Raw genomic sequence first — 22,628 nt, 5'->3', positions numbered from 1 at the left:
GGAAAGGTTTTCTCTTTCCTGTCTGACGATGGACTTACTTTAAAAGTTTCACAATGGTCCTTACATCTTGCGATCAAGTTCTCATATCATATGATTCTTCTAAAAATGGCCTTTTTTATTGTTCTTTTCAATCCACACAGAATGACAACATACAGTACAGAAATGCACAGAAAGCTTGTATGACCTCACCAAAAAAAAAAAAAAGAAAAAAGAGAAGGGGACGTCAGGTTTGCTTCTGTAACACTTTGCAACGAAATCATGTAGATGCACAACAATGTACACACAGCAATTACGTGTACATTGTACCTGTGCGTGTGTCTCACACTCTATGAAACTTAAAGGGGAAGAGGGAAATTACACAAAATACTAATAAAACAAAAGTGAACAAAGGAGGGAATCGTCTTCTCACCTTGTCCAATAAAAATGGTGTACACGCTGCTGAAATTTCCATAGAGCTCATTGACAAAAATTCTGACCTGCATTCAAGAGAGACACAAAAAAAAAAAAAAAAACAGAACAATGTAAACATGCACATAAGTTACAGTTAGGTACATTGTATCCACTACACTTGTACACGGTGTACATATCTCAGTCGTCAGTGTTTTGCAAGTGTCTGTCTGTTTGTCTGACATCAAATGTGAACTTTGACGTCTTCTCTCCACAAGGCGTGGAGAATTAATCCCTGCCTTGACCTCAGACGTACTACACTTTACAGACGGTGAACAGAGGCCTTTCCTTGTACCCATTATCACGGCCCCCACCTGCTTAAATGTGCATCTTAACCCATTCCATATGGGAACCAGGTGGCCTGCGTATTATAAAGTCTATTGGCATTTCTGAATTCAGTATGGAGAATGTTAAGGGGTACATTCACATGTTTGGACAATGAACACGGTATAATCGTATATCGTCACGGATAAAAAGAATCATTTTCCTCATTTTGGTCTTATTTGGCTGAGGTGCCTTTTCAGACTTTAACTGCCTTTGAATTAACACAAATGACGGGGAGCAGCAAACCTCAAAACGTGACAAATTTTGTGCCATAAAATTTGTACTTATTGAAGTGGACACTTGTGGACATGCATGTAACATTACTTTAATATGGGGTAAGACATACTTTTCGTCTCCAGTTACTGTAAATGTTTACTCTGATATACATGTAATCTGTGAAAAAATGTGAAAAAATTGAGAAACAGACAACAATCAACCTGCTAAAATCTATACTACAACTGCACATGCATTTTTCTTGATTAAAGAGAGATATTTATCTTCTGCGCAACTAGTTTTTGAATTTCTCAAAGTGCCGCCTTGCTTTTATCCAGGCTGGCTGTCGGCGATGAGGATAAGATAAAACCAGGAAAGCATGTTCTCGTGACACTTTTGACAGGGAAAAGTGCATGAAGTAATCAACAAATGATGAATGTCCATGTGCAGCAGGTCCATGCTTTGACATACTGTAAAAACCATTACCGTTCACATGCATTTTGATTTCATGGATTTTGCGAGAGGTAAGATCCATGATATTCAAATGCATGTGAAAATTCTTGTCTACACTACAAACGTATGTGCATTGAGTGCTAGTGTCAATTCGCGAAAAACTTCACGCCGCAAAAAAGGCCATCGGCTCCAATTCGCAAAAATTTAATGGGAGAGGTCTGGAAGATGCATGTCTTTCACACACACACACACACACACACACAAAATAACATTTGAGAAATTTGTTTTGCCATTTGTTTGATGTCATTCTACTATTGTGACATAACAAACTGTTGCAGAGTTCAAGTATACAGATGGTAGCCCACACAATCACCTAGAACTCAAATACTTTCAAAACTTCTGAAAGAATTTTCCAATTTCCCTCAATCTTTCTACATTTGCTAGACTCATAATATATCGTCAGCTGAACACCATAAGGGGGCTTTCACGTTCTACAATTTAAGCGTATATCAAATCAAAACAATCAATTTTCGTGAAATAAAAAAGCGTAATATAGAATCAAAAGTGGGTGTATTAATATAAGCACTGTTTCAGATATGGGGTAAAATAGCGCCCTTGTGGCTTTAACTTTGACTATTTTACCTAAAATAAACATGATTTAAAATTGACACCACAAGTGTAGAGGATATTGAGGTCCACAACATGATACACTGTACCAATCACTCAATACCCCCAAAGAATTGTAATATAGCCCCGCTGGTTCTCTATCGACGGTATGTTGGGGTGGGAAGGAGGGAGTCCCCTTTTTGAAGTCCAAGCACACACTCAGACATACTGGACCCACATTATGGAATTCTTTACCAGATACAGTTACAAATTCCTCCAACTACAAATATCTTTCAGAAGAATCTTAAAAGATATTTGCTAGATGGTTAGAGTTGCCATTATGAAATACACAATGATTATGATAAATAATTTTTGTGGTTCTTGTTTTCTAGGGGTTTATATGACTAATCATGATTACTTAATTTTATAACATAAATGTATTTGTGTGTGTGTGTGAGTGCGTCTGTTTTTGTAATGTTTTGATCGTAAAGCAATATTGTTTCCTCTTATTCCTTTGGTTTGGAATCACTCTGACAAGACCCTGGTCTTTCGTAGTTTCCATGTTTCATTTATAATATGTTATGTATTGCACGTTCATGTACTCGTTCACTGTCCTCAGTTTGTTGTACAAATGATATGTCTTTTAGATGAAACAGAATAAAGTTCAAGTTCAAGCACATCGGTGTACCTTGAAGCCGTAGGTGGTGCCCTTGGTGAGCCGAGAGATGGGGTAGTAGGGGTTCAGGGTGTATTGTGTCGACTCCCAGACAGTTGATTGGTTACCATGGTATTGCACCTGTAACGAGATACGTACCACACCAATATAGTCAATAAAAACAAACAAATTGATGGCAGGCCAGCAAATTTTCCAAAATGGTTCATCTTTTGGTGGTCCGATCGGGCAGCTAAAACGCAAAACAAAACTTATATATTTCTGTTTATTTCTGGCAAGTACATTTCCTTTTTGAGCCATTAAAATGTCATATTCAAAGATTTTGTGGCCCAAATGAGCCACCAGAAAAAAAAAAAAAAAAATATTAGTGTCAAGCCCTGATATACAACACATATAATTTGTACAGTGTATACACACTACTACAGACAACTCCCTTTAAAACAAAGTCTAAGGGACCTGCAATTTTCTTTTGTTACACCCAAATTTTGTTAAAGCTGAACAATTAAACTAAAGTTGCATCTAATGATATGTAGATAATAATTTGGGGACCTGAATTTCTCATTCATTGGACCAAATTTTGTCATTTTATAATGGCAATTTATGGTATATAGAGAGATAGACAGATAGATAGATAGATAGACAGACAGATAGACAGATAGATAGATAGATAGATAGACAGATAGATAGATAGATAGACAGACAGATAGATAGATAGATAGATAGACAGACAGATAGATAGATAGATACATGTAGATAGATAGATGATAGCTAGTGTAGGTAGGTAGATACGTAGATAGATAGATAGATAGATAGATAGATAGCTAGATAGATAGCTAGCTAGATAGACAGATAGATAGATTGATAGATAGATAGAGATAGAGAGAGATGGATGGATGGATAGATAGATGAAGACAAAGACATGGGACATTTCCCTGAGACTGTTTCAAAAATCTCTGTTTCCTTAATTTCCACTCAAGCCCACTTCACTACTGGCCTAAAACGTATCCTTTACCACAGTGCATTGGCCCGCAAAAAACACTTTATGTTGGCTCACAATGCACAAATGTTTAATAAGTCCTCACACAATTATATTTCATTGCGACCTTTATAGTAACTAGGGGAAATGCGATTGCACTCGCACATAATCTGACACGATGCGTAAAGGAAATAGCAATATTTAATATTATCGGCCTACAAGAAGCACTTTATGTTGGCTCATGATGTGCAAATATATGAAAGGTCCTCATGCAATATCACTCCATCTTGACCCTAGTGGCTTGGGGAAATGCAACTGCACATGAGCTACAAACATATAGTCAGGGATTCATATTATCTGACACAATGTGTGAAGAAAATTGCAATCTTTTTCGACAATGGGCCAAGAGGATGGTTTCGAGAAATATGTGTACAGTGTCACGCGGTTGCGGCCATCCTGACCGCCTCACCTGGTAAAATGGGACGGAGCTGTAAGTGACCGGCGTCCAGGTGAGGTTGACCGTGATGGTGTCGTCGTTCTCGTGGATCAGGCGGTGGCCCGTGATGGTGGGTACCGGCAGATGCAGCGCATCTGCGCAGAGAGGCCGAAGGAGGAGAGGTTAAAGGGATCGTACAGTTTTGGTTGAGACCTAATTTCAGGTTTCTAACATTTTTCTGGTGAGATAATGAGAAACCTCTTATGAAATATGAAAGAGCATGTAATTCTATGAGGAATTCAACGTTTATTTAATGAAAATTGGTTTTGAAATGGCTGAAATATCTAAAAAAGAGCGATTCTAACAAAGTGTGGGACCCACTCTTTATTACGATCGCTTTGTTTTACTTTGTTTTTGGATGTTACAGCTATTCCAAACCCGATTTTCATCAAATAAACTTTGAATTCCTCTTAAAGTGGTATGCTCTGTACTATATCATAAGTGTTTTCTTGGTATCTCGCAAAAAGTTAAAAGCCCAATTCTCATCTCCACCAATACTGTACTATCCCTTTAACATTGGATGTCCCTTTTTGCAAGCATCACAAGATTTTGCATGATTGCAGAATAATGACTCCAAACATCATCTACTAAATCTTACGGTATTGCATCACAGAGTTTCAAAAATACAAATGAAAATTAACCCTTATTTCACTCAAGAAAAATCCTCCCCATTTCAACTGATATCAGTTGGAATTGAGTGTGGGGGGGGGGGGGGGGATACGAATGAATTCACTAGAAATCTATAGTTTCTCTTAAGCATCCATGATAAGGAAGTTTCCTGTTCTATTTTTCTGAGGGAAGGTCAGAATTACCTAAATAAAACCATTCGACTTGAAAACTTTCACAAACTGGCGACTAACATTCAACATGTAGAGTAGACAAAATCTTTTACTGAATTGAATGATTATGGCCCCAAACTGGTAGACTACGCGTTCTCTGTACGTACCTCCTGGTGTGGTATAGTAGAAAAGGGGTGCCCTGTTGTACTCCTTGCCGTTGATCACGACGGATGCTGTGAACTCATACCTGGTACTCGCCTTCAGCGACGTCCAGACGTAGTGGCTCGATTGGGCGGCTATGTCTTGGAAGACCGAATTGGGCAGGTCACGACCAGGCTCATCGGCATTTGGGATCGCCTCTCTATGGGTAGATGGGGGGAGGAGGAGGGGGTGAGAGGGGGGTAGGATACACATTGCAGAGTCGGTTGAAAAATTAAAGGGATGCTATAGTTTTGATTGAGATGGGGCTTCAGGTGGGCATTTCATGAAGCATTTTGTCCAAGAAATTTGTCAGACAGACTTGCTCTCAGCCAATCAGAAGCAAGGATTTCAGTAGCTTATAACAGTTCGTCAAACAAAATATCTGACAAAATACTTCATGAAATTCCCCCCCAGGTTACCAACTTTTTTTGTGAGATAATGAGAAACCTCTAATGAAAAATGAAAGAACACACAAAATACTAAGAAGAATTCAATGCTCAGTGATGGAAATTGATTTTGAAATGGCTGAGATAAGCAAAACGACAAAAAGGTCCTGAAAAGGACCCATCTTTTATGAGGACCCCTCTGTTTTAGTTTGATTTTTGTACATCTCAGCCAATTCAAAAACAACTTCCATCAATTTCTTTATACAAAATATATCAAGCAAGTCCAAATTTTTCACGAATTGGGACTTCCCGACGATTTCGCAAGTGGCAAAATTTGTGATCATGGAGTACAGTACTGAATAGAGAAATGTGCGTCACATTCACATTGGGATCAGAGTCACTATTCTAAAGTGTCTTTTACTTTTGCAAATAGCACCTGACTCATGAAATTCATGATAAATAAAAACCTTGCGAAATATTTGACGTTTCCAGTAAACCACACTTCTCTTGTCTACAAACTTTGATGAGAGAATCGTGGTACAAAATCAAACATATTCCACGACCGTCACATGTTACCACTCATGGAACAGATTAGTCAAGTGCAAAATTCTCAAAATATTCAAAGCTGACTGTCACCTTGAATCTTTAATTTTTTTTTTTCACTCACCGCTTGTAGACCCGGATGTGGTAGGACTGGCTTCCCATCTGCGAGGTAGAGAACGTCATCCTCGCCGAACTGATAGTGTTGCCCTCTTCCACCAGCAAATTCTGCACAACGTATGTTCCTGGATGAATGACAAGATTTTAGGGAGTTGTGATGGAAGAAAATATTGAGAGCAGCAACAAATAACCTCAAATTTGAGGGGTTCACGGATGGAGGAGGCCAAGCAATTGGCCAAGGTACCTTAAGAACTACTCTATCTCTTGCTGTGCATATTTCCGTCAAATGATATTCCACATGTGACCGTATATCATTAAACCAACAAAAAGTCGCCAGACATGGATTTTTAAATAGTCGAGGGCAGATTCTGAAAGAGCAGACTCAAAGCTTTACTATAATGCATGTGTGTATAACTCTACTCAACTTAACTTCCCCTTACCTATCTGAATATTGGAATAAAGCGCACACTCTAAAAAAGTGTAAACTGAGAAAACAGTCTTTGAAGTGTACATGGTCTATTCAAGTGCTTGATCTTTACCAAGCTGTGCTAGCTGTACGATGAATGGGACAAGAAAACAGGATGTAAACCAGTGGAGCAACAACAATAAGGGATTATCAGATTAAGCTGAAATTGAACATGCTTTATTAACACATTCTGTTAATGAGTAATGCCAACTTTCAAAGTAGCAGCATCATCCTTTCTAAAGTTATTACAGTTGAAATTGAAGAGCATGTACAGGGTTTTTAAGAAATGAAAAGGGGATTCTATAAGACACACATAATTACACTATTCTGCAAAAAAAAAAAAAAAAGTGTTGGAGAAAAACTGCTGAAAACACAATTTCCTGTTTGTTTTATGATCCAAAACTTCAGCATTATGTAGAAGACTTGCTCTTTCAGAGAATATGAAAACCTACATGTACAGATTGGGTAGGTTGACCCATTTTGCCTGTTTTCAGTCCTCACATAAAATCAGTGCGTGCAACTTTTTGTTGGTTTTGTGATACATTGTATATATTATCAAGTATTTATGAAAACAGCCTGAACTTTAAGGAATGTCGCTTGTATTTCTTTTTCTTTTTTGCTTAATGTCAATTGCCCTGTTCAAAGAACAAATAAAAAATCCTAAATCTTCCGAAACTTCTTCAGGAGCTGAAATTAGGTTTCTCATGCCTGAGGCAATTTGTGTGATCTGCAACATATATTAATAGCTCCTAACACTGCACTGAAAAATTATCCTGAAATTACGTACACAACCATAAACCAGCATCAAAATAAAAGTACCCAAATATTCTTGCTTGCTATTCATATGTTCCAGCAGTTTACAGCTGTATATGTCTTGATTCCACGGAATGAAAAACGTGTGATACTCATCTTATCTGGCCGAGCACGAAAAATTACTCAAACGAAAATATCCTTTTCTACAGTATAATTGCACAAATACTTTAAATGAAGACCTCCAGATGATATTTAGCCTTCTGCATTCAAACATCTATAAATCGGTCATACTGGGTAGTTTCAGAATTTGTAGTGATTGCTATGAGGAATAAGAATGTTTTACAAATTCATAACAAATCACAATGACTTAGGATGATTATACTGGTCTGTTACTGCATACGCCGAATATTTCGTGAGGTTTTTATTTTCGTGAATTTCACAAGTTAGGTGCTATTCGCAAAATTAAAGACACGCAAAAACATGGACTCTCATCAATCTGTGAATGTGACGTATGCGTGTACATTTCTCCATTCGATACAGGACTCCATAATCACAAATTCAACCACTCGCGACATCATCAGGAAGTTCCCATTTGCGAAAATTTACACTCGCTAAATATATGGCGCATACAGTATTTACATATGTTGTCTGAAATGTTCCTTTGACTACAATCATTCTCCTTTCAAAGGACAGTCTTCACTCACGATCACAGCTGGGATCTGCCTCATCTTCCAGCGCCACGCAGTCGACGTAGCCGTTGCACTTCTTCAAGTCGTCGATGCACGCTCCGGACTCCGCGCAGTGGAACTGGTTGTTGCCACACAGGCTGGTTGTTGGGCGGGCTGTCACCGTCGCTGCAACAAACGAGATTGGTGTGAAAACAATCAAGTGAACGGATTCGTAACCGAGTCATCCTAGCTTCGCAGGGCTAATTAGGTAAAGCACTTTGTATCTCATTGGCGGATTCAGAGAGGGGCGCACCGGACACACACTCCCTCCTTATTTTTGGTTAAAACAAAAGAAATAAAAAGAAAAATGGGGGTGGTACACGCACCCTCCCTTTAATTTTGTAAAAGTGCCTCCCCTTTACAGAATTCCTGGATCCACCCTTACATCTGGTTACAAACTCATTTCCATCATTCCTTAAAGTTCTTGCTGAAGCATGTCCACTCGTCCTTTTTCCTATCTCCATAGACTTAATACATAGGCCACCAGGTTCGCGCAGATGACAGGTTAAAATTATTCATAACACAATTTGTTGAGTTAGGATGATTGTAAATTCTGTAAATTCCAAATTATTGAACATTGTCATCATGATTTCTTAGAGTAAATGCATTATCATTGTCAAGGACATTGCAATATAAAACATATCTCTCTTTCCCTCTCTCAAATTTAGTGATGATATTGAGGTTGTCTGACGAAATCACAAATCAAACTGAAATTTTGTGCAATTTTAACATATGGAGATAGCCAAATGTGTACAGAACTGAGATGAAAAGAATAAGAAATCCTATGGCCTGTACTTGCAAATTGCACTGTATCAATGCATGTACATGTAAACAGCCAGAGAGAGAGAGAGAGAGAGAGATAAGTGTACAATGTAGATGAACATACAGCATAGTAGATTAAGTACAATTCCCCCAAACTGTTTGAGCCTTCAATATAAAGCTATCTTGTACCTTCTTAAAGGCGCATTTTAAGCCGTTGAGGACGAGGTCCCGAGTATACTCGGGCACGGGTCTATGGGAAATATGTGTTGTAGCAAAATCAGACCATCCTCAACGGCTTCACTTCAATGAAAATGAATGAGAAATCTTTGAAGAGTCAAACCAAGGGGAAACTCACGACAGTTGAGTTCGTCGCTGGTGTCTGAGCACTGGTAGTAGCCATCACACACATCGCTGATGGGGATGCACTTCTGTCCGTCCGCACACTTGAACTCGCGGACACCGCACGTGCGCACAGTCGTCGGCACGTATGGCGTGGTTGGGATACGCGCTGTCATGAAATGGATGAATAGATCATTCATTAAGGATAGCCTTGGGGCATTCCTCTCAGATATTGGGTAAACATATCTTTATATCAAATGAGTTCTAGAGCAAAATTCTATCTACCTGCCAAGGTTCATGTTGATACAATTACTGTATACAATGGCACACTGCACATTGCACACTGGCACTGGTCCGACTCTCCCTGACCAGTCAAAATCACTGTTGGACAAGTAACTTTTTTTCAGAAACTGGCCAGAAAATAGGTCCCTACTGGTGAGCCAGACAGGTTGAACCAGTAGAAAATTTGGCGTGTGTGCAGCCCTGCTGTATACTCCATGCATTCAGCAAAGCCTAATTTTTTCAAGAATCAGGACTTCACAACAATTTTCAGAGTAGTTACAAATTGTAAATTCGCAATTGTGGAGTACAAGTAATGAAGGAAGAAAAGCACGCTTCCATGTCACATTCGTCACTGTAGGAATCAGAATAGTTTTGCTTGTTGCTAAATTTGCAAAAAGAATTCAACTCATGATATTTGCGATTTCTGTGATTATAAGATTGAGGTGTACTCCAACAAACATGGAGGCCACACCAGAGGGGACTCTCATTGTACAGTGAAAATTTATGGATGTTAAAGGCACACTCATAAAATTATGCGAACATTGGAGAAATCCGTAGTTTAGTTCGAATGAAACACAAACATTACAAACTATAAGTTTCTGACAATTTTTTTTTCAACTGTTTTCACTAAAGCAATGACATCAGTCTTAAATCAGAAAGGATTTGATGCAATGGATGTCATTTGTTCATTCTGATTTTATGCCAAAAACGTAAAATTTTGTGAAGATTTGTGTGCAAAGCAAATGGTAAACTTGTGAGATGTATGAAACATCACAGCTCCACCTTATACTTGGATATGTGATTACAACTGGTATCAACATTTTTTTTTTGTAAGCTTAAAATTGAAATTCCACAATTTTACCACTTATGACCAATTTCAACAACACAATATTAAAGTGTTTGTTCGGCTTTATCCCAAGACTCCATGGCCTAAATTCACAGAGGCAGTTTTCACTTAGTCCAAAAGATTGTTTGAATTCAGACAACATTTAATACCAAGATTGAGACACTGAATACTGTTGTGTTCAAATAGAGGCTCCTTTATACCGGCATCACACCGCCCCGAAACCGAGCACGCATGGGCACACGACAGAGGAAGACATTCAGTTTCGGCTCTGATCGTATCAACACCAGGTCACTCATGAGGGCATCTTACCTCTCCATGTGCCATGTTCGCGCGTCCGACTCAGTCGACTGCATGCCAACTTCGCATATTCTGCTCAAACACACAAACCTGCTAAAACACACAAACCTGCTCAAACACACAAACCTGCCTAAACCGATCGATTAATCGCCAAATGCCACAGTACAATGAAAGTGTTTCTCACGCTTCTATTTCTTTCACATATAGCTTGCATTTTATGCGATTGACTAACAACCTGTGTTCCCTACTGGATTTACGAGTAAGTTTCTGTCACTGTTTTGCATGCAAAAGTCATGCCTTTACAGTAATTTAGCTACAAGTCAAGTGAATAAAAAAACAATCATGAATTTGTCATACAATTCTACATCAGAGCAAAGCTCGGAATCTTCTCACAACTTTAATCACTATTATGTCCACCTTAACAGAAATCTATAGAAGTAACATACATTGTAGATATAACAGACGTTGGTGTCTAAGAATAATGTGGCACACAGTGGGTTTCCACCATGGCACATAAGGAGTTAAGCCATCGCATCACCGCTGGTGGAGTTTCTCCGGCTCCGCCAGCCACTTTGTGAGCAGTGGCAAAATCTTTGGCAAGCCAATAAATTGCCCGAAGATCTTGTGAAGGTTGATACTCTTGTCAATTCAGGGACAGCGTGACAACATTTCACAAAGAGTCTCACGTGAATTCATCTTTTCTCCAATACTCACTTCCACAGTGGTCCTCATCGCTGCCGTCGGAGCAGTCTGCCTCTCCATCGCACTCGAACCATCGCCAGATGCAGGGCGGCGTCGCACCAATGCCACAGGGCACATGGAAGAACCCGCAGGATGGCGGCGTTGCGGGCATTTCCGTCGTAGCTACGGCAACAAGCACGTACATGTATATCAGATTTTAGTAGAGAGGGCATGTATCTCACCCTTCCCCCATGATTACATGTACATAATTTGTACTTTATGAGGAGAAATAAACTGGTTCACTCAAAGTTTAAAGGTCCAGTCTAACTTTGGGAGCAATGATTTAAGAAACGAAAAATCAAGATATCACATCTGATGGATATGTTTATGTGTGTTGTATCACAAAATATCCTGACATATAAAATTTTCGAAATAAAGCCTAAAACGTAAGGAAAAATCTCTGTTTTTCTCAATATGAATAAACCATAACTGCAGACGGTTTAATCTGGAAACATTTCTATCATAACTATTGTTCACATTCTGTATACTTAACAGTACTTAACATTGATTATACTGATTCCAATTTTTACATTAGTTGTATCTATCCGTAACTCACATCTTAGAACTATTTTGAAGCACTAGTGCTGGGTTTTTGTTTTATCTGCAAATGGCAAATTAAGTTCATCCTGATATCATACTGCTTTGTATGAAAACAGAAAAATCGAAGAAATAGATCAATGAAAATTTTGGAGAAAAAAAAAATAAACACATTAAAAATGTTTTGAGCAGAGCTGATAAAGTTTAGAGAGCATGGCAAAATTGGCAACTCTGTGCAATGTATGTGTCAAGCACCTCTCCATTTGTTTTGTACACAAAATTTAATTCGTTTCCATTTTTCACAACTATTTTGGCACAGACAGACCTTATCAATCTGCTGAGGAGATCACACAAAAAATAGATTTCTTTTGTTAATATATACCAAGAATAAGCTTATCCTCATGAGAAAAAGGGAAAGATTTGTGACTTTTTGTGTACATTCAGTACTCGGAGAGCTACTCAACACCTATGTTACACAGAGTTGCAAACTTGTGTTGTCCTCCACACTTTGACAGTGCATAACTTTTTATCATGTTGCTTATTTTCTGCCCAAAGTTCCACTGATCTACTTTTTTTTTCCGATTTTCTGTTTTCATACTAAGCAACATAATGTCAAGATGTAACTCCCCTTTGAAGATTCCAATTCTACAACCATAGTTTGGGGAGAATTTGAGTACTTCTTTAAGACCACAAAGCTTAAAAACAAACAAACAACACAAAAGCTAAAAAACAAACAAACAACACAAAAGCTGATAGGAGTACTGAAAAGCATCCTTTCTACTTTGCAGACATGTAGCACAGAGTGCTGATGGCGAAGTCATACAAAAGTTTCAACGAACAAATAGCTGACGAAAATATCCACGAAACATTTACAAAACGAAGTAGGTCACGGATTCAGATATCCCAGCGTTTCTTTTTCATTCTCGTCTTTTTGTCTTCTTTGTGTGAACTTTCTTCTCTTTTTTTTTCTTCTTTTCCTCGGTTTCACTTACTGCCGCACGTGATTTCGTCGCTGTTGTCGCCGCAGTCGTCATATGCGTCGCACTCCCAGTACCACGGGATGCACCTCCCGTTGTCACACGTGAACTCGCCAGAGCCGCAGGAGCCCGGTGCAATCGTCGTGTAATCGACTGTCAAAAGGTTAACGGAAAAAGATTACAGACGACGAAGAGCAGCAACAACAACAACAATAAAGATGGATGGGATAATCCACTGAAAGGTACAATCAAGTCAAAAAGTGCGTTCGTTTTTTTTTTTTCACATCACGGGCGTGTGACAATTTCTACTTTAATGATATACCATACCATTTGTGGTGCCATATATGGCCACTAACTCCCCCCCCCCCCCAAAAAAAAGCCATGTTTATCGTTGCCATCTGTCTTAAAGCAGGCATTTCCCACCCTGCTGCTTAATTTTAGGTTAACTACAGTTCATTTTGTGTGATAGTCTGGCACATTGCAATAGAACCAGTACCTGCTAAAAGAATAGCTGCCATAAGCACAAAGGATGCACTTGGAGCTACTGTATGAATCAAAACTTTTAACCAAGATTAGATTCTGAACTCGGCATGTGAGCACAGCGTGCAGAATTATCAATAGTAAGACTAGTCCTATCATATTACGTATTTAGAGCTCTACACATTGCATCTGGTCCACCAAAATCTTTCAATAACAGGAGAACTCTGCCTAGAACACAATTACTGTAAATATCTAATCACTGGCCACTGGCAGTGGAGTCGGTACGATGGCAGTACGCTATGCGCAAATGAATAAGGTGATCTAACGCACCCAACATTCCGTGTTAAGGCAGGGTCATCGTTTTAGGATTCACTTCCGCACTATTGGTGATGCAGAGTTTCTCTAATACACTGTACAAAAGGCACGAGCAGTGCAATCCTGTTTTAACAAACACAGTTATAATGAAATTCCAGTTGCAACAAAATTAAAATTCAGGCCGCAACATTATCTACTATATCTTTATTACCTCCGCCAAGGGGGGAGGTTATGTTTTCGTTACTGTTGGTTTGTTTGTTTGTTAGTTACAGTAGTTCGTCCGTTCGTTTGTCCGTGTGCAAAATAACTCAAAAAGTAGTTAACGGATTGGGATGAAACTTGCAGGAAAGGTTGAAAATGACACAAGTAACAAACGATTAACTTTTGGTAGTGATCCGAGAATTTTGGGGGAATTTATGAAGGATTTTTGATATTTTGGCAGGTAGGGTCAATGAACTTGGGAGTTCAGGCTGCGCGTATTTGAGGTTTGCATGCGCACACTAAAGCGCGTGCTCTAGTTTCTGCTAGGGCGAGGCACGCTGTGCAGCTGAGGGTTTATGACGTAACAAAGGCTTCTATATTAGGAAATCAGGCGGCTTTCAGCACACAATGCAGTACGTATGAGTGGAAATCACTGATCTCTGTGGAAGAACAAGATCAGAGCGGGTGGAAATGGGCTGCATGCTTGGCGGAGGTCTGCGCTCTCAGAGTGCTTCTCTAGTTGTTTATTTGTTTGGATATAATGACAGAAACTACCAGTCCAGAGGACTTCGTTATAACGGGTCTCGGAGTCCACTGTACATTCTTTGGTAAACCACATTTCATTTTTCCCTTTCATTCTAACAAAAATATTTTCACTTTACAATAGAAATCCACCTTCAGAGGTTGAAACTTTCTATTTCTTTTCCCAACAAGTGACAATTGCTGTACAAAAATCTGTAAAACTATATTAGTTGGAGATTGAGATAGAAATGCACCATGTTTCTCTTGTACCATAAAATAGAGCTCAAATTGTGCCATGACACCTCGTTGCCCACATATTGTAACAGAAATCAAACAGCACTGCCATTCTTTTACGTTCATATGCAATAGGGAGAATTGATCAATCTCCGTTCGCAAGAAGAAAAAAAGAAAGAAAAGACGGAGTCCACGTACTGCAGTCGTATTCGTCGGATCCATCGCCACAGTCATCGTAGCCGTCACACTTCCACCAGTACGGGACGCACGTGCCCGAAGTCAGGCATCGGAAGTCACTGCCCGAGCAAGAGAACGGGTTGACGGTGGTGTAGGACGGGTATTCTGTCGTCCCAGCTAGAAAGGGTTTGCACAAAGAGTTTAAAATTGTATTAAAGAGACTGGGATACTAGAAGTTATATAGTGTATGAGGTTACAGGAACTAAATGCAAAAGCGCATTGACCTGTGTTGATCCGTGATAACCACAAAATCACTTTTCTGGCCAAATGATTATCTTTATGTGCCCATATATTTAATAATGGTGTTTCTACTAACCTTCTTCAGATTGTTTGGATATGCCAACAAACAGCCTTTTAAACCAAAATTTTTTCACTGACATCATCTGTTAATCATTACTAAAAGTTCTAGTATTAAATGATTTACACAAGACATCGAAAAGCATTTTCACCGAGACTGAGCATAATTTGCAAGTTTCCACACAATATCTGTTGTGAAAAATATCAGTAACATGTAAGCATGTAAGTTACAGTATGCTCAGTTCAGGGGGAGGTGCATTCCAATGTCTTTTGTTAATTAATACTGTGAAGCAAGATCTGTTCGTGGCATGAAATTTTCACGAATTGTCACTGTCATTCAATGCATACGGTGTCCATTAGAACTTTCGCGTGTATCTTAATTTTCGCGATCTTGGCTCTCACAAAACTTGCCAAATTAGAATGCACGTGAAACATTCCTGGTTTTACAGTAATGTTGCACACAGGGGGTCCACAACACGGCCTACTATGAGTTAAACCTTCGAGTCATCATTTTACGTTTGCTCTGTCTCCTTGGCAACAACTTACAAGGACAGTTCCTCTCGTCGCTGTTGTCGCCGCAGTCGTCGTAGTCGTCGCACTCCCAGTAGTCCGGGATGCAGTGGTTATTATCGCACTGGAACTGGCTGGTGGAGCAAGTCAGGCTGTCACCTGCATGTAACGATAAATCATGGATTGAACCCACAATATGCAAACACTCTAGAAAATTGTTAATTGAGAAAAGAAGCTCCGAAGTATAGGGTCTGACATCTTCCCTCTGAGCACTGTAACCGCACCATCCCTGGAAGCCTTCTGCCATCAGCGGACGGAAGGCAGTGGATAAGTCCCTGCACTGTTTTCACTCTCACCATGTATATACTAACACATGCATACCCTGCACCATGCACCTGAACCACTGTGCTTCACACACATACTCACACATCCAAAGTTTGCGAGGATCATCAAGTTTAAAGGAGGCAAACTGAACCAGAAAAAGAAGAAGAGCATTCAGACATCAAAATAAGGACGATTCCGTGGTGTAATCGGGGAAATACACGTACATGTACCTGTACGCTTCATTCAATCTAATGGGCAAAATTAATGACTTCTAAAACACGGAAGCTTTCATTTTCTCTCGTCAAGACATGGCAAGATAAATTTGAGTTATCTTCTGCAGAATAGGAGACACTTGGCAGCCATGGTGAGAACACAGGTACAGTATAGACCAGTTCATAATTCCACTTTGTGCATGAGCAGAAAAAGGTAATTTGTACCAACAGGCATTTTGGTTTATTAATTCACTGAGATAAGCATCTGTAATGTGATGATTATTCATGTGATCCTTATCCAAATAGTGCTTGCCAGCACATCCACCTGAGAGCAAGAATGGTATGTGGCAATATCAAAAGAAAAAAGTTGTTATTGCATTCAATACGAAACAATGAAGTAGATGCCTGCTAAAGTGTCAACTGACGGACTATTCTGGTCACCTGGTCTAAACACAAGTTCATACTTTGTTTGAACACAAATTCCATACATTGTTATGTTGGGCAGCTGATGCATTATACCGCTTTGAAAATGAGTGATGTGCTTAACCAACTGAGAAAAAAATAAAGGTCATTTGTACCAAGGTGTACATGAGCTAATTACGAACTGGCTTATTGAGCTGGAATATTAGAACTCTTACTGCAAACACTGAATGTCAAAATGGAGCAGGAGGTATTTCATTTCCTAGAAGTGTGGTCCATCCATTTTCATTGCCATTCTCTTATATTTCATCAACTACTGTACATGTATCAAACAACAGAGTTTAAATTTCACAATTTTACGATGTTCACCAAGCGCCAGTCAGCATTTATGTTTGCCTTTTGTTTTGTTTTGTTTTGTTTTGTTTGTTTTTCTTATTGTTTGTGGAGTAGTATTTGTGGAGAGCCACTAAGGTTTAGTGGTTTAGACCATAGACACTCAAATAGTGGGGTTCCTGGTTCAAGTCCACTGGCTGCAGCAGTCAAGCAAGGCACATTTACATCATCTGTAGTTCCAAACAAGGGTCAAAGAACCATCAATCCCATAGCACCCACTCCCTCAGCTTGCCTATAAGCATTCATCAGGAGCCCTTCCAAGGGGTCGCAAAAAATTAATCCGAACACTGAAAGACACGCACACACATTTGCATCACAGAAAAATTGAATACATCTAATAATGACCTTTTATAACAAATTAACACATCAAAAGACCTGGTAATCATGGTGATACCATAGGTTGCGAAGGGTAGCCTGGCTCAAATACATGTTTGAGAATCCTAAATAACAAATTGGGTATACAATTTGTAACATTATATCACTGGTCTCTGTATAAGCATGCATACTGTCGAAGAATCTCAACTGTATGCACGTATTTGCTGACCAGCGCAATTCATTGTTTTTGACTGCACGTTAAATAGAATTAAATTGGGCCCGTTAACGATCGCCCCGTCACTGAACAGGCATGCTACCCTGGAAACATTGAACTGCACATTACTTGAATATGAGACCATTCTGAAGCAAATCATTTTCACACAACAATTGATTTACAATGTACTCTGAAATGAATCCCATAAGGATTGGAACAATCATCCCCCAGCATTCCCACTGATTCCCACTGACCAGTTACTAGCCATACCCTTTAAAGATTCATTTTTCTCTGAATTCTTTCTGCCTATGGAGCCATAACAAACAAATTGAACTTAGAGAGGTGTATCTCTTTAAACTTGATGCCAAGAAAGAAAGAGAAAGGTAAAGAGGAGGGCCAAGGCTTACAGTTCATCTCATCCCAATTGTCACCGCAGTCGTTGTCCCCGTCACAGATCCAGTTCTGGGGGATGCAGTGTCCGCTGGGGCAGGTGGAGAAGTTGGCAGGGCAGACACCGGCAGTTGTTGGCTCAACTGTAAAAATATCAAACAGCACAGTGTTGGGTTTTTGTGTGTGTGTGTATGTGTGGTTTGTTCGTTTGTTTATTATAAAATGATATTCATAATTTCATTTCATTTCATTTACATGTGTGGTTTCTTTGTTTGTTTATTATTGAAATCATATTCATAATTTCATTTTATTTCATTCATTTTTCCTCATCCAAATGAAACAAAATTGTTACGAAGGAACATCATTTGTCCAAGCAAGTGAAAAGGCATATTGACATAACGCAAAGACCTAAATACAAATATGTACAGTGTACATGAAACAAATGTCAAATATTAAAACCAAACTGTACATGTACATGAATATTATGTGTACATCCTATACACAAAGAGTACACACATAGTATGCATAAACATTATGCAAACATAAGAGACATGTCAATCTTTGGGCAGTCACGGGGGAATCAAAAAGCACTGAATATGTAGTGTACAATTAGCAAGTTCCATAAATAATATAGGAAAAGGTTTTACTTCTTTTGATTTGAAGAAAAAAAATTGAGAAAACAATCCATAATCATGCAAATACACTAAGATACATTGTAAAATGTAAGTACAGAATATACAGTTGTAGAATGCTAAAGAGCATACAATTCCAAGAGGAATTCAACATTTATTTGATGAAAATTGGCTTTGAAATGGCTTAGATATCACACAAAGAGATCCTAATAAAAGGCAGGACCCACCTTTTATTAGGATCGCTTGGTTTTTGATTTGTTTTGGGATTTCTCAGCCATTTCAAAACCGATTTCCGTCAAATAAACTTTGATCCCCTCTTAGAATTGTATGCTCTTTAACACTTCGTAGAGTGGTTTCTAAGTATCTAGCAAAAAGTCAAATGCTGAATCCTCACCTCAACCAATGCTACAGTACCGACAGCAAATTATTTTCCACATATTCGCGAATGTTTGCGCATTGCGCGCATATTCGCGCATAGTAAATTCACGAATATTTGCGAATATTCACGCATTGCAAATGCGTTATGTACTATATTTCACTTCTGATATCAAGCGCTAATTATTTCCAAATATTCCCGAATATTCGTAAATGTGCGATTCGCAAGTATTCGGAAATATTCCTGAATGTTCGAGTGAAATAATTCGCTGTCGGTACTGTATGCCGCTCCATTAAATTGTTCCCTTGTCTAGACACATGTGATTCACTCTGGGGAAATGTTAAAGGAAACCAAACCCAAAGAAAAATGTGGATTGAGTGAAAGCAGTAACATTCATAGGACACATCAGTGAAAGTTTGAAGAATATATGACAATCGATGCAAAAGTGATGAGCTTAAAGCTTTGGTGTTGGAACAGCTGGATGAGGAGACTACTAGAGGTTACGACGTCATGTGTGGACAACAATAAAAAGAAAATATACAGGGAATTCCACAAAAATCATTTTTCATGAAAATTACACATTCCATCATATTGATACTGACATACATAAAGGCTAACAATTATTCGCCCTTCTGAAAGCTGTTAGTCAAGTGCTCTTTCATTTTGGTAGAAAAGTGAATTTTTGTGGAATTCCCTTTATATTTTCTTTACGTTGTTGTCCACACATAATGTCATAACCTCTAGTAGTCTCCTCATCCAGCGGTTCCCACACCAAAACTTTAACAATTCATAACTTTTGCATCAATTGTCCGATTTTCCTCAAACTTTCACTGATGTATTCAACTAATGTTGCTGCTTTCACTCAATCCACATTTCTCTTTGTTTTTGTTACCTTTAAGAACAGAGGAGGGGCAAAGCGAAAGTAAAAACAAAAACAAAAATAACGAGAGAGAGAGAAAAAAAGAAATGGCTCACTCGTTGAGTAGCAGTCTTCTTCATCCGATCCGTCCCAGCAATCATTATCCATGTCGCACCGGTAAGACGCCTGGATGCAGCGTTTGTTATTGCATGTGAACTCGTCCGTAGCGCATGTGGGGAATGCTGGAGAGAGTAGATTCCAGATAGAGAGGTTCATCCATGCAAGCATGCATACTACAAAGTGTATGTAAACTTTGGCATGTCACATAAAGAAATTTCAGCATTAATCATTTTGTAAACAAGGCTGATGACACAGATATTTTTATAAAATGTCAACATTCCTTGTTCTTGCTTAATTGTAGCATCTATTGTGAGAAAATAACTCAATAATATACAGTGGTCAGCACAGTGATGACAATTTACACCTTTGTTCAATGGCATACAAAGCGTGACCTGAAATTCACGCAAAGAAGATGACTACCAATTCCATCTAAACTACGAATAGACCACTTCAATCTCCTGAAATGATCAATATGCAAATCAGTATAAGTCGGGAAAACACTTTTACACAGATTTTTGACAGCATCGTGAAATTCAGAGAAAATAATGTACATGTATAAATCACACACATATTTACCACTATGTGCTGTGGTTATGCACAATGACATTAAAGACAGTGTTCAAACTGCACTGTCGTTCACTACATGTACGGCACAGTGCTCACTGAAATACGGTACTTTAAAGGAGATTATAGAACTCCGCATAATTTTCAGACTTTTGCATTCAAACATTTCTATATTGGTTATACTGGGTACAGAGTTGCAGAATTTTTGTGATTGGGATAAGGAATAAGAATGTCTTCAAAATTTATAAGAAATCACAGTGAACAAGGATGATGGCATACAAGTAGAATCTTCACAGAAGAATACATTTATGATTGAGTGCTCATGGAAGCAGAACAGAAGAAGAAAGCATGCATAAATTCTACACCTGCAGGTGAACTTGTTATTAAAGGACAAGTTCACCTTCATAGACATGTGGGTTGAGTGAATGCAGCAATATTAGTAGAACACATCAGTGAGAGTTTGAACAAAATCGGACAATCCATTGAAAAGTTATGAATTTTTGAAGTTTCTGCTCAGTCACGACTGGATGAAAAGACTACTATAGCTTGTGATGTCACATGAGTACAACGATATAAAGAAAGAATAAAGAAAATTCAACATATTTCCATTTTTCTCGCATAACAAAAGAACACTCGACTTCTCTCTTTCAGAAGGCAGGGGAAATAATATTACCCTTAGCATACGTCAGTAGCAAGTCGAAGAAATGTGCACTTTATTCAAAAAGTAAAATTTTGTGGAATTTTCTTTTTATTTTTCTTATATAGTTGTACGCATGTGACATCATACACTGTAGTAGTCTTCTCTTCCAGCAGTGACTGCGCAGATACTTAAAATATTCGTAACTTTTGAACGGATTGTCCAATTTTCCTCAAATTTTCACTGATGTGTTCTACTAATATTGCTATATTCTCTCAATCCTTATGTATATGAAGGTGGACTTGTCCTTTAAAGATCCTATATGAAGGGAATAAATGTTCGTAAAATTCGTTTGTAGATGAAATATATGTTGGTAATTGACCAATTATGCAAAAAGTTTGGCTCAAATCCCCGCAAGCATCTAGATATCCGCTATTTGCAAGTCCCAAACATCCCCCTCCCTCCCCCTCGAAAACCAGCCACAGTACGGGACTCCAAAAGTTGTGACGTCACGCCAGGGTAGTTAGAGCCACGGGCCCCGGATGCTCTGTAGAAAAGCATTTGGCATCGGGAAAGAATTTCTGTCAATTTTTTTTCAAAGTCTGAAATCTCTGCTATTTATACTTTTGACACCAACTCTTTACTGTTTGTCTACACTTAATAGTATTATCATGAACTGCTTCTTCTCAAACAATTATTTTGTATTACTATGATCTGCAACAAGCCCAAATTTCACACAATTATCACAATTTTCTCCTCATAGTTTTGGTGCGAAAGTAGATCCGGTCGGCCGTCGGTCGGTATGACGTATCACCTCGCAGCTCGTATCGTATGCATTGTACGTACGTACGTGCGGTTCACATTTGTATCATCGTAACTTTTTCATAGCGGTTCGTTTCGAAATTTCGCGTCGATCAATTTTGAGCTTTCACTCCTTCCGAAAATGGCCGAGAACAGTGAGTTATCAGAGTGATCTTTTTATGGACTTTGAGGAGTACGTTAGTGAAGAGGAATGAAGCGACAAAAGCAGAGAAGGGGACGAGAATATAGACGAGGACGATGGAAGTTGGGAAGATGTAAGCTGGGGAGAGGACGATGGAGAAGTGGGAGAGCAAGGTGCTGTCGACGTCAATCCAGCCGGGGAAGCAGCGGCAGGGCCACGGGTGCCGCAACCCTATGAGCCGCTGCCTTTCGATGGAGATGGAATGGCAAACGACGGGGATGCTCCTCGTCTCGATTTTAGACATATTCATTAAGACATATTTCAAATTTCATGGCGAAATGATGTTTCTATCTTGAGAAATTTAACTTTGAAATCACAGCAATATCACCCCATTTTTTTACGAGCACGCATGAAAATGTGACCCAAATCATGTTTGCAAACAACGCCGAAAAGCTGCATTCGCGTGTGGATCTCCAGCGATCAGATAATG

General features: G+C 38.9%; 1 protein-coding gene and 1 long non-coding RNA gene across 2 annotated transcripts in view; both read right to left on the bottom strand.

Annotated features, from left to right (window-relative positions):
• LOC139724479 (sortilin-related receptor-like) overlaps positions 1-20,162 on the bottom strand; it is a 39,448-nt gene extending 19,286 nt beyond the window's left edge. The window contains exons 1-10 of the mRNA XM_071635614.1: positions 19,991-20,162; positions 18,025-18,150; positions 15,776-15,898; positions 14,894-15,049; positions 12,959-13,096; positions 11,403-11,552; positions 9,279-9,431; positions 8,138-8,287; positions 6,222-6,339; positions 5,135-5,328 (exon numbers count right to left, since the gene is read on the bottom strand). Coding sequence (XP_071491715.1) covers positions 5,135-5,328; positions 6,222-6,339; positions 8,138-8,287; positions 9,279-9,431; positions 11,403-11,552; positions 12,959-13,096; positions 14,894-15,049; positions 15,776-15,898; positions 18,025-18,150; positions 19,991-20,162 — 1,480 coding nt within the window. The remainder of the gene's footprint in view (positions 1-5,134; positions 5,329-6,221; positions 6,340-8,137; positions 8,288-9,278; positions 9,432-11,402; positions 11,553-12,958; positions 13,097-14,893; positions 15,050-15,775; positions 15,899-18,024; positions 18,151-19,990) is intronic.
• LOC139724477 (uncharacterized) lies at positions 409-4,285 on the bottom strand. The gene is made up of 3 exons (XR_011710470.1): positions 4,162-4,285; positions 2,732-2,839; positions 409-476 (listed from the first exon to the last, which is right to left on the bottom strand). It is a non-coding gene; the product is annotated as an uncharacterized lncRNA (long non-coding RNA).
• Positions 20,163-22,628: the final 2,466 nt, after the last annotated feature.

The sequence above is a fragment of the Diadema antillarum genome, unplaced genomic scaffold (genome assembly GCF_040938485.1).
Source record: "Diadema antillarum isolate AM-2024a unplaced genomic scaffold, OU_Dant_1.0 scf00000215, whole genome shotgun sequence".
Lineage (NCBI taxonomy): Eukaryota > Metazoa > Echinodermata > Echinoidea > Diadematoida > Diadematidae > Diadema > Diadema antillarum.
The sequence above is the reverse complement of the archived record's forward strand: the minus strand, read 5'-3'. Positions and strand labels throughout refer to the sequence as shown.